Source organism: Plasmopara halstedii, assembly GCF_900000015.1.
Source record: "Plasmopara halstedii genome assembly, contig: Scaffold_323, whole genome shotgun sequence".
NCBI classification, from domain to species: Eukaryota; Oomycota; class Peronosporomycetes; order Peronosporales; family Peronosporaceae; genus Plasmopara; species Plasmopara halstedii.
The window spans coordinates 1,517,419-1,529,339 of record NW_020187244.1 but is presented as its reverse complement, the minus strand read 5'-3'; the positions used below and the strand labels follow the sequence as shown (position 1 = coordinate 1,529,339).

Genomic DNA, 11,921 nt, shown 5'->3' with positions numbered 1-11,921 from the left:
AACACGAAAGTTGCGAGGCAACGCTTCCATTTTCGTTGCAATAGATTGTATAACAAATTATTTGAGTATCATTATTTGTTAGCCTTGATTCTGACTAACATTTTTGTTTGTGAGCATTTTAAGTACAAATTTCCTCACCGGGCTTCCAGCTCAGCACCCAGTGAAGTTATCCTCTTTGCATTAATTAAAGCTGAACTTGAGAATCAAAGTTTTCTTTGTGCGAGGTGCGCAAAAACAACACGGCATAGTAGCGCATATAAGAAGTTGAGATCCTTTACTGCTGATACTTTTTCAGGCATATTGATAGGTACTTTACATTGAAAATTATAAAAAGCATCATGTTGAGTGCAAACACAATCGTCTGAAAACACCACTTTAGACTGCTCAGCGCGCATCACGAGTAAGATGAATAGCTTAGACTATGCCGCATAATTACAACCTGCATCAATAGAATATTTGAGAATTGATGCTTAGAAACAAAAAGCGGAAGACCACACAGGCAGGATGGACGAGTGGAAACGCTTCGAATGAACAAAGATTTATCAAAAACCTGATCTAAATCTCATGCACTATATCGATCTGGAGGATGCTCGGTCTATTTACACATCTACATTGCTATCTCATTTGAAAACCTTTTTTAACCACGAAGCAAACGAAGTTGTCGGGTTTTAGTGTAAATCCTTATCAGTCTCACAAATAGGACCTAGACTCGAACTAGCGATAAAGTTTTGTCAGACAAAACATTTTCAAAAAAGACTGCAATGGTGTAGCCACAATTCAAAAATTTGATTGAAATGGGCTAACGATTACTTTTGAGTCCAACCATCCAAGATGGCAGACAACTTTGCGTCTGCGCGCTTCTTCTGTGAAGAGCTTGAAGAGGATTTAACTGATCACATCCAGGAGAACCCATATGATGACGTTGCGCCTAATCAACCACTATCTACTGCTACTCAGCAGGCCCTAGATCTAATCACACACAACGTCGTTGGTCGAAATACGTTGTTCGAGTCTCCGTTTGGGCCTCGCGCGCTTTGTTACGCAGACTTCACGGCCAGTGGCAAATCACTACAATGCGTAGAAGACTATGTTAACAGAGAAGTCATGCCGTTGTACGGTAACACACACACCACCACGTCTGTTACAGGACTACAAACCACGTGCTTTCGCCATGAGGCGCGCCAGATCGTAGCGCAAGCCGTGAATGCCAAGGTCACGGGCCGCGGCGCCGAGGACTGCGTACTTTTTACGGGCCAAGGAAGCACTAGCGCAATTAATAAGTTTGTGCAAGCACTAGGTTTGCAGCAATTAAGTGCTAATACCACGTCCGACCAGCGACCTGTTGTTTTTGTCGGTCCCTTTGAGCATCACTCAAATTTGCTGCCATGGCGTGAAAGTGGAGCTGAGATTGTCGCAATCCCGGAAAATGAATATGGAGAGATGGATCTACAGATCCTGAAGGCGCAATTGCAGCTCTATGCAGCGCGTCAACTCAAAGTCGGAGCTTTTTCAGCCGCATCGAATATAACTGGCATCCTCACGGATGTAGACGCTGTATCAACGCTTTTGCATCAATATGGCGCACTCTCGTGTTGGGATTACGCCACCTGTGCACCATACATTAACATTGATATGAACCCTGTTGTGTCGGACGAGAGCCGCCGTCCGTTCGTGTACAAGGATGCTATGTTTATTTCAGGACACAAATTCATTGGTGGACCTGGATCGCCTGGTGTGCTAATTGTCAAAAAGCGGCTGCTGACGAATGCAGTCCCGACAATTACAGGCGGCGGTACGGTGTTTTTTGTGACGGAAACGGATCATCGTTACTTGTCAAACCGTGCTGAGCGAGAGGAAGCAGGAACTCCAGATATTCTAGGTAGTATTCGTCTTGGCCTTTGCTTTGAGCTAAAACAACGCGTAGGAACGCAGAATATCATGACGATAGAGCGGCGCAACGTGCTACGTGTTCGAGAAGTCTTTCAGCAACACGCCAACATCGTGCTTCTTGGACGTCAGGACGACCGAGTAGAACAGCTACCGGTGTTCTCATTCCTCGTGCGATTTCGAGATCGCTTTTTGCACTACAATTTCGTAAGTGCCTTACTAAACGACCTGTTTGGCATTCAAACGCGCGGCGGGTGTCAATGTGCTGGTCCGTACGCTACTCGACTGCTCGGGATTACGCGTCGCAATATCCTGGCTCTCGAACAAGCGCTTATCGACAAGAAAGAAATGCTACGACCAGGGTTCACGCGGGTGAGTTTTCCTTACTTTATGAGCACCACAGAACGTGAATATGTGCTGACCGCAGTAGGATTTGTGGCGTCAAATGGCTGGAAGTTTTTACCCCTGTACAAGTTTAATCATAAAAGTGGAGTATGGAAACACTGGAGTCGTTTTACAAAGTTTCCAAGTCGTAAGTGGCTTTCTCATTTCGCGACGACTCTGGAGGAAAAGACTCGATCCGTTAGTCTTTCGGGTGATGAAGAGACTTTGGCTGCCCACCGAGAAGCAAATCTGACTGAAGCACATCGATTGGCAGATCAGATGATGACCGGTCCGTTGCAGATGGTTGCAGCTTCTGTCATTCAAATACTCGAGGCGGCAGACGATGAAGCACTTCGATGGTTCGTGTACCCTTCCGAAGCAGTGGAAGCGATAAGAAATGGGAACGAGCCTACTTTGACCGAAGCGATTTGCGGTCCGTACCAGCCTTCGCGTTATATCACAGGAGAGCTGAAGGATCAGTGGGAGAACATAACGAATGCTGCCCCTGTCAATAGTTACTTGCCTTGCTGTCCAAATCCATTAGTCCCGGTTTCGACAGGCAATCACGTGAAAAATAACTCATGTGCAAATGGGCGCGAGACTGGAGGCAAGTACCCTCTTCGATTAATCATCAGCTCAAATGTCGAGGGTAACACGGAAAGCTGTAGCACCAATCATTGTGGCGTGTCAACGAATAGCTCAACAGCAACTTCAGTGCAAGAGACGACACTCGCAATGACTCAAAAGACGATTGCCACGAAACTCTTTCCTACTCCACCCAAAAAGCTATTGCGCTTAGTGGGTCAAGCTATTATGCAGTGGGATATGATTCAAGAAGGTGATAGACTGCTACTTGGGGTATCTGGAGGCAAAGACTCGCTAAGTCTTTTGCATGTGCTTCTAAGCTTTCAAAAACGTGCTCCCATTCGCTTTAAACTGGCGTGCGCCACTGTAGACCCTCAAACACCTTCATTCGATCCGAGTCCCTTGAAGGATTACATGCATACGCTGGGTTTGGAGTATCATTATTTATCCGAAAACATCATCGAGCGTGCGAAGTGTGAAATGAATGGAGACTCATTGTGCAGCTTTTGTGCACGCATGAAGCGTGGCCTTTTGTACACTTGTTGCCGTAACTTTGGCTTTAACAAGCTTGTACTAGCGCAGCATTTAGACGATCTAGCTGAGAGCTTCTTTATGTCGGCAATGCACAATGGGCAACTCCGTACTATGAAAGCCAAGTACTGGAATGACCAGCGTGACGTTGAAATTCTTCGTCCGTTGGCTTACGTGCGTGAGATTGAGCTCAAGAAGTTTGCTTACGATTCGCGTCTTCCTGTCATTAATGAAAATTGTCCTGCGTGTTTTGAAGAGCCAAAAGAGCGTCATCGAGTGAAAAAGATGCTCGCTCAAGAAGAGAGTCTGTACCCAGACATGTACAATAGCCTTCGACGTGCATTGCTTCCTTTGATGGACGATACAAGTTACACAGCCTTAAAAGCTGTACGCGCCCGCGTTGAGCATGCGAAGCAAGTGCGGAAGCGTGCACCGTCCAGTAAGAGTAAAGGTCAGAAGAGACAAGATACAAGCCCCTTAAACGATTCGACTTCAACAGATGAAGACGATTAAGATGTCACAAATTCGAACACGATAACTTTCATATAACGGTGGCGCACTATGCCAAATTTTTATACTGATCTGAAATCTGGAGTACAAACAGTCATAACGGCTGTGAATTGGTATCATGTAGACTGGTGTGTACACGAGTGTAATTCCAAATTGCAACTTGACAAACGAATATTATTATTGAAAGGTCTTTTCTAAATATTCTCTGCTGTAACAATGTGCTCCTGTCCTCAGTGTAATATGAATTCCACGTTTACCGTTATTGGTCAAGGCTATGCTGATTAAAGCTCAGCTATTGGTAGCAACAGGGAAATACATGTACCCAAAATCACATCTCAAGTATTGAACAATTTTAATGAGGCACATACCGGTTACGAGCATCCTTTTTTACTGACGTATGTATTACCTTCCGCTAGATGTTTTGGGGCTGTCCTCATTCGTGCTTATTTATCCAACTGTCTTGTCGATTAAGCGAGTTCGTTTTCACGTTTCGTATGGGGGCACTCTTATCGATTCCACTGCTGGATTTTTTTATCAAGTCTAACTCAGCGAGCAAACTTAGGGTTAGGAGCGCATTAAATTCTTACGACTTCTGAAAAAAATCGTCTTGCTACTAAAAACCGATGCGATAAACGAGCCAATAATGCCGTCCCTCTGCCAAAATGAAGTAATTTTTCATTAAATGCTAAAGTACTGTATTGCACACTTCCTGGACTCTTTCCCCATTCATTCCTTAACCTGCTTAACTCATATTCGACTGCACTAGTATGGCAGAGGCGGCTGAAATTTCCCGTCCTATGGTAGGTTCCATGAGTGGTGCTGGTTCGACCTTTCGCAACAGTGAATACACGCGTGAGGCAATGGAAACTTCTCGGCTTACCGAGTCCGGAGGTCGTGAAAGCGCTTCCTATGGCCCTGGAGGTCAACGACAGACTGAAATGAGGCTTATGGCTGTCGAGCCTGACATGGGTGCAGCTCCAGAGCGTATGGGAGATTACAAAGGCCGTATCCGCACGTGGCCAGGTCTGTTGCTATTGCTAGGAATTTTAGCTGCTGCTGTGGCTTTGATCACCATCAATGCCATCGACGTGCGAGACCAGTCGAACATTAATGCTCAACGCTACGAGAGCGCGTCTCGAAATCGTCGCAAAATAAAGGACGGGCTTGATGACGACAATGTGCTCATTTCCGACGATGGACAAGTGGGTAACCCAAAGAAGTATCCAGACATGGGATGCGAATTGCCTGACTATCAGAGCAAGAACGGACAAATCTATTCAGTATCAAAAAATGGCACTGAAGTGCCAGTGGGTGTTAAAGGTCTTAATTGGTTCGGAATGGAAACTGGACTGGCTATTCCTTTTGGCCTTTGGGAAAATATGGACAACGGAACATCTGTATACGAAATCGCTGCTTTCCTGGCCCGTAACAAGTTCAACAGCGTCCGTCTACCAATATGTATTAAGCACGTTCTCAGTGATGTGGCACCTGAAAAATCTTTGATCAACCTTGAAACCAATCGCGCTATGAATATCTCGACGTACATGACAACCATTCAGTCGATCGTGGAAGCACTTGGTTACCGCCACATTTCGGTCATGATCAGTCTTCATACTCTCGACCCGAAAAAATCCGGTGGTGCCTGGTTCAGTGATGAATTGGGTGTGACTGAAGACGATTTCTTAACTGCTGTTGACACTTTGACTAAGAACTTGTGTACTTCTAAGTACTGGAATATTCTTGGACTGGACCTGAAAAACGAGCCACATGAATGCTCGTGGGGTGGAAGCGATCCTGACTGGAAGAAGGGTGCTACACTCATCGGCAATAGGATGCTGGAAGGATGTCCCAATTGGATGGCATTTGTTGAAGGTATAGCTTCCAAGGGAACTATTACGCTGAACGGGGTGGAAGACACGTATTTTGATTGGTGGGGCGCAGGTCTAGCCGACGTAGGTAGCCACCCGATTTCTTTTGATATCGAAAACAAATTGATCTGGGCTCCCCACTATTACAATACGGGTGTGATGCCTGCGTGGTACCTCTACGCTTCTGGTACACAAAATGCTGAGGGTGCACGTGAAAATTACGTCGAGCTGGACGATGAGACGTTGCGGAACAACGTCGAAAAAACGATGGATAAGATGTTTGGTTATTTGATTCGTGACGACCCAAATAGTGCCATGGTGATGGGAGAGTTCGCTGGTCTATATGCCAAAGACGCTCACCCATTAAAGACGACCAAACGTACAAGTGATTTTACAATGGATATCATGCTACAAGATGGATATGCTGGTGGTTACATGTGGTCGCTCAACCCAGAGAGTGCATACCAATACAACCCTGCAGACACGTACGGTCATTTCACGGAGGGCTTGCTTCTTGACGATTGGCTCACACCTAACAAGGTTTTTCTCGAAGGTATGGCTACTATGGATGCGTTTAAGGATCTCAAGATGTTCCCGTGCTTTGAGATGGAGATGGAAGTCGCGACTGAGTAATTCTAGGTCGTTTACTTGCTCTAGTACTTTAAAATCATCAACAAAATTTAACGTTTCTACCTCTTCTATTCTTGAAGCTGATCCATTCACGTATCCGTTACCATCAGAAGCTGTAGCAATCTAGAATTAGCTGTGACGAAAACCGCTTAAAAGTGAGTTTGCACTATAAGAACTGTCGAGTCATCACAACGTGAGTTGAGCTGCTTGTCATTGTCCAACTTCAAAGCACGAGGTTTACTCAGAAAAACTTCTTGTTCATCGCAACCAAAATCTTTAAGACATGGAGATTAGTGTGGTTCGGCCTCTACCTGAGTCTTATGGAGTTATTACCACCGCAACCACCAACGTCAGTGACGCTCCCACCCAAACGTATCGAAACACTGAGCTCACAAGTGGTCGAGCCAATGCTTACATCGATCAAGGAACAGGATTTGACTCTGGCCATGACACGAAGACTCAGCGCCAGACGGAAATGAAGCTGATGGCCCTGGGACCGAGTGACGTTGAATCACTTGAACGAGTGCAAGACTATAAAGGCCGAATCCGGGTATGTGTTAAAAGACTTGTTTTTTTTGGGATTGACTAACTAACTCGCATACGCTTAGACGTGGCGAGGGCTTTTGCTGCTCTGTGTAGTCGTTGGTGTAGCGGCTGCGATAACCACGATATGTGCCAAAAGGGCGAACGATAGGGCAACCATGAGACAAGAGCGCTATGAACACAGAATCGAAGCGCGTCGCAGGATCAACGATGGTCTAACAGACGACGATGTTATTATCTCGGACGATGGTCAGGTGGGGAATCCAAAAAAGTACCCGAGTATGGGCTGTGAGCTTCCAAATTACCAGAGCAAGAAGGGGCAAATCTTTGCTGTGTCAAAAAACGGGACAGAAGTTCCAGTTGGAATCAAGGGTGTCAATTGGTTTGGCATGGAAACCAGTTTGGCAATTCCTTTCGGACTTTGGGAAAATATGGCCAACGGAACTTCCGTGTACGAAGTCGCTGCGTTTTTGGCTCGTAACAAGTTTAATAGTGTACGACTCCCCGTCTGTATCAAGAATATTCTCATGAACAAAGCTCCTGAGAAATCGCTAATTAATAGCAATACAAACCGTGCAATCAACATCACGTCATACATTAGCACTATTCAAACGATCGTCGAAGCTCTTGGATATCGTAAAATTTCGGTCATGATTAGTCTTCATACTTTGGATCCAATGAAGTCAGGAGGTGCTTGGTACAGTGACGAACTTGAAGTATCTGAGGATCACTTTTTAAAGGCTGTTGACATTCTTACCAAAAACCTGTGTAGCTCAAAGTATTGGAATATTCTTGGACTTGATTTGAAAAACGAACCGTACCAATGCTCTTGGGGTGGACCGACTCCAGATTGGCAAAAGGGGGCATCACTTATTGGCAACCGCATGTTGAAAGGCTGCTCTAATTGGATAGCTTTTGTTGAAGGGGTTGCCGGATCGGGAACCGTTACAGTTGGGGATCGAACGGATACGTACTACAATTGGTGGGGTGGTGGCCTTGAAAACGCTGGTGACAAATCTGTAGAGCTCAATGTAGCGAACAAAATTGTTTGGGCCCCACATTATTACAACACTGGTGTCTTTCCCGCCTGGTATCTTTACGCGTCAACAGGTGAGAAAGATGCGTCGGGTGCGTTCAAGAAATATGTAGAACTTGACGACATGACGCTACGAAGAAATGTTGAGGTTACTATGGACAAGATGTTCGGCTATTTACTCAGAGTAGACAAAAATTCGGCTATGGTCATGGGGGAGTTTGCTGGTCTTTATTCCAAAGATGCCCATCCAAAGAAAACGACGAAGCGTACAACTGACTACACAATTGAAGTCATGCTCAAGGCGGGCTACGCTGGTGGTTATATGTGGTCGCTGAATCCAGAGAGTGCGTATCAGTTCAATCCAGCTGACAAGTATGGCACGTTTACTGAGGGATTACTGGAAGACGACTGGCTTACACCCAACAAGGTCTTCATGCAGGGCATGGAGGCCATGAACGGCATCAAGAATCTCAAAATGTTTCCATGTTTTCCTCAGAAGGAAACGCCCAAGCCTTGACTGATGTGAAATCATAAAGGCATATGTAATTCATTTATATAAAATCCTGACGGTGCAAAGCATAATCCTATTTGTTTTGTTCTGACACTTGAACTTACCTAATCAAAACATGAAATTGCAACTGGCAAATTTAAAGTCATCTGATCCGCACATGCTTTAGTAACAGCAAGCTTTTCGAGCTGCGTATGACATCAGGTTCTCATGAAGGTCAAAATGATATCTTAGCCTGGTTGTAGACACCGCTGAAAACATGACGTCGGGTCGGAAGCTTCATTTTGCGATTATAGCGTTCTAAATATGGCAAAGAAGATTGAAAAATACATTTTTTCAAATAAGCGGAAGAGACTTCTGGCTCAGATGATAGAGCCAATATCTTACTGATAGTCAGTTTCATTTCTCATTCAAGTCTCATGAATGATTTGCTAGAGAATTCAGTGTGCTCTCTGCAACAAAGTAAGGCACTGAGGTAAATTTTCAAAAGAGTAGCTATCCTAATTAATTTTGAATGAAGCATTTTATCCAGACTTGGGCTGATGCACAAAGTTGCTTAGCGGATTCACAAAAGACATTGTTTTGACTATGTCATGTTCCTGTGGATTTTCGTCAACTTGTATTTTACAGTACTATGGTTTGAAGTCTTCATGCTTTGAGCACTTTGGTAGTTCTTCATATTTGCTCTACTAAATCGATTTCTTCGTGGGTGCTATCCAACTGCACCTTCCAGGACGATATAGTTCTTCATTGTGAGTACTTTAAACTCTCACACTCTCAATCTTGTCGAGAAGGTGGGTTTAAGTGTTAGGCTCATACAATTTTGTTCGTGGAGCATTTCAAATTTATATATCGACTTTATAAATACACTTTTATCTCTCGACGATCGTTGATGTTCATCTCGATCATGCAGCCTAAGGTGTAGCTCGAAAATCATTATAAGCGCTGCAAGCGTTTTGGTGGGGATTATGTTTCAAAATACCCGAAAAGCCGGGTCACGCAGATTAGGTCTATGATTAGCTACGAGCATCTTACGACGACTATGGTCGATATTTTTGTTATAATGGCAAGGCGTGACACATGGCTGCGAGAGACAGTGGTAAGATAGTGTGGATGATGCGGTTGTTGAAAAGCGTAAAGAGCAACAACCTCGCCAGCCGTCTTTCAGACCAGTTTCATCTTGTATAACGATAGTGACTGGTGTGCTGATGCGACATCACCATTCGAGTTATGTGGTGGACCAGCCCGGGGAGCGATTATCGTCGTCAACGACACCGTGGCAGATAAAGAATGACACCGCACTCAACGAGTCTAATTCTCTTGAGGGGGATGAAGTGCTTAATACAGCTTTATATTCAGACAAGGACCAATTTCCGAAGCAGCATACTATAGAGCCATCATCAAACAGACAACTTGTAGCAAAAAAGCTGAACGTGGACTCGGAGGTCGAATCAAACTACAATGGACGGTACAGGGTATGTGTAGTATTGATAACTAACTATAAATGTGTAATGCTGGACCAATAACAGTCGATGGTTTAATGATGATAGATCTGGCCGGGACTGGTGCTACTGTTTGTGCTTGTTGGTGGTGCTGCAACTTTTATTGTAACGGGAGCTAAAAACAGACACGAAGCCCGCACAGTACAAGTAATGATGTACGAGCGAAATTTAGCAAACCGGCGCTCGATCAAAGATGGCAAAAGTGATGATAAAATTATTATTTCGGACGATGGTCAAGTCGGCAATCCGAAGTCGTACGATACCACAGTCAGTAAGTTATTTATCTGCTGTTGAAACAATCAAATCGACTAATGAGATTTGTCAAGCGTGTGAAATGCCTGATTACCAAAGCAAAAATGGTCAAATCGTGGCGGTTGCTTCAAATGGCACGGAGATACCAATCCAAATCAAGGGGACTAACTGGTTCGGGATGGAAACAGCACTCGCAGTTCCGTTTGGTCTATGGGAGAACTCAGAGAATGGCACTACAGCTGTGAGTGTTCTGAGCTCTTCTTTTGCTGTCTTTATTAGATCTCTCTTATGATTGCTGCGATGAACAGTACGAAGTCGCGGCATTCCTTGCGCGAAATAAATTTAATGCTGTGAGATTACCGATTTCTATTGAAAATGTTCTTCATAACAATCCACCTCAAAAAGGAGTAATCAATCTCTCAAGCAATCGTGCAATCAACGGAACAAACTTCATCTCGACTTTACAGACACTCATCAAGTCCTTAGCTTATCGCAATATTGGTGTGCTTATAAGTATGCACAGGCTTACAAATACAAAGTCAGGAGCAACATGGTTTGATGCACAACTCGGAGTTAGTCAGGATGACTTTTTAAATGCGGTTGATATCGTGTCGTCAAATCTCTGTGGACCAGAATATTGGAATGTCATGGGACTTGACCTGAAAAATGAGCCAGAAACCGCAACGTGGGGTACAGGGGAGGAAGATGATTTTGTCTTGGGCTGCGAGAAAATTGCAAAGGTTATGCATGAAAAGTGTCCTCAGTGGCTGGGATTTGTTGAGGGTGTGGTGGCCACACACACAGTCACAATCGAAGGAGAGGATATGAAATATTATGATTGGTGGGGTGGAGGTCTGCAGAAGGCAAAGGATAGTCAGCCCAACTTTACCTTAAAGAACAAAGTAGTTTGGGCACCACACTATTACACGACTGCAGTCGCCCCTCAGCAATATTTTTATGGAAAAGGAACGACTTCGGACTTTTCGACGTTTGTTGAGCTATCCGATGACATTCTTCTGGCACGCGTTGAAGGCACGATGAATGACATGTTTGGATATTTAGCGGACAAAAGTGGTTTCGCCCTTCTTTTAGGAGAATTTGGTGGTTTATACACGAAAGATACTCACCCGGAGATGACAACGAAGCGCACAACGGATTTGACAATTCAAGTGCTCTTAAAAAATAAGTATGCAGGTGGTTTTATGTGGTCGCTGAATCCAGAAAGTGAATACAGGTTCAATCCTGCAGATACGCAAGGCTCGTTCACTGAAGGCATGCTGCTTGACGATTGGTTGTCACCGAATAAAGAATTTTTAGACGCGCTCACACCCATGGATGCTATGCCGAATTTGCGCAAATTTCCGTGCTTTCTGTCAAAAGATGAATAGAAAACTACGTTTGTGTGTTGAGTGCAAATTTGAGCTATATGCAAACAGTTTTCTTCTAACTTCCATTATAGCTGCTTGTTTCTAGAATTTAAAGGGAACTATAATGTTAGTCAGAGGAATAAACGTCAAAAGCATTTGAAAGCCTAGTGTCAAAACTGAGAAACACTTGGAGAATGACAGGGAGGTCAGCAACAAGTCAATAGGTCAACACCAGCGACCAGGCGATAGATAGATTGGTTTGAACAATTTATTTCATCTCGAGTCGGTTGTGTGATGTTTCCAACAATAATAGATATA

At 44.4% G+C, this 11,921-nt stretch overlaps 3 protein-coding genes across 3 annotated transcripts; all 3 read left to right on the top strand.

Moving 5' to 3' along the window:
• Window positions 1–831: 831 nt before the first annotated feature.
• PHALS_08807 (hypothetical protein L914_16740) lies at window positions 832–3,900 on the top strand (the record flags this gene model as incomplete). The annotated part of the gene is made up of 1 exon (XM_024724223.1): window positions 832–3,900. The coding sequence occupies one exon, from the start codon at window positions 832–834 to the stop codon at window positions 3,898–3,900; it is 3,069 nt and encodes a 1,022-aa protein (XP_024575122.1).
• Window positions 3,901–4,664: 764 nt separating this feature from the next.
• Window positions 4,665–8,491, top strand: PHALS_08806 (cell 5a endo--betaglucanase; the record flags this gene model as incomplete). Its single annotated transcript, XM_024724222.1, has 4 exons — window positions 4,665–6,394; window positions 6,569–6,588; window positions 6,677–6,945; window positions 7,004–8,491. 4 exons carry the CDS (start codon window positions 4,665–4,667, stop codon window positions 8,489–8,491), a joined length of 3,507 nt encoding a protein of 1,168 aa, XP_024575121.1.
• A 1,199-nt stretch (window positions 8,492–9,690) lies between these two features.
• PHALS_08805 (cell 5a endo--betaglucanase) lies at window positions 9,691–11,624 on the top strand (the record flags this gene model as incomplete). The annotated part of the gene is made up of 4 exons (XM_024724221.1): window positions 9,691–9,957; window positions 10,033–10,255; window positions 10,311–10,477; window positions 10,545–11,624. The coding sequence occupies 4 exons, from the start codon at window positions 9,691–9,693 to the stop codon at window positions 11,622–11,624; spliced, it is 1,737 nt and encodes a 578-aa protein (XP_024575120.1).
• Window positions 11,625–11,921: the final 297 nt, after the last annotated feature.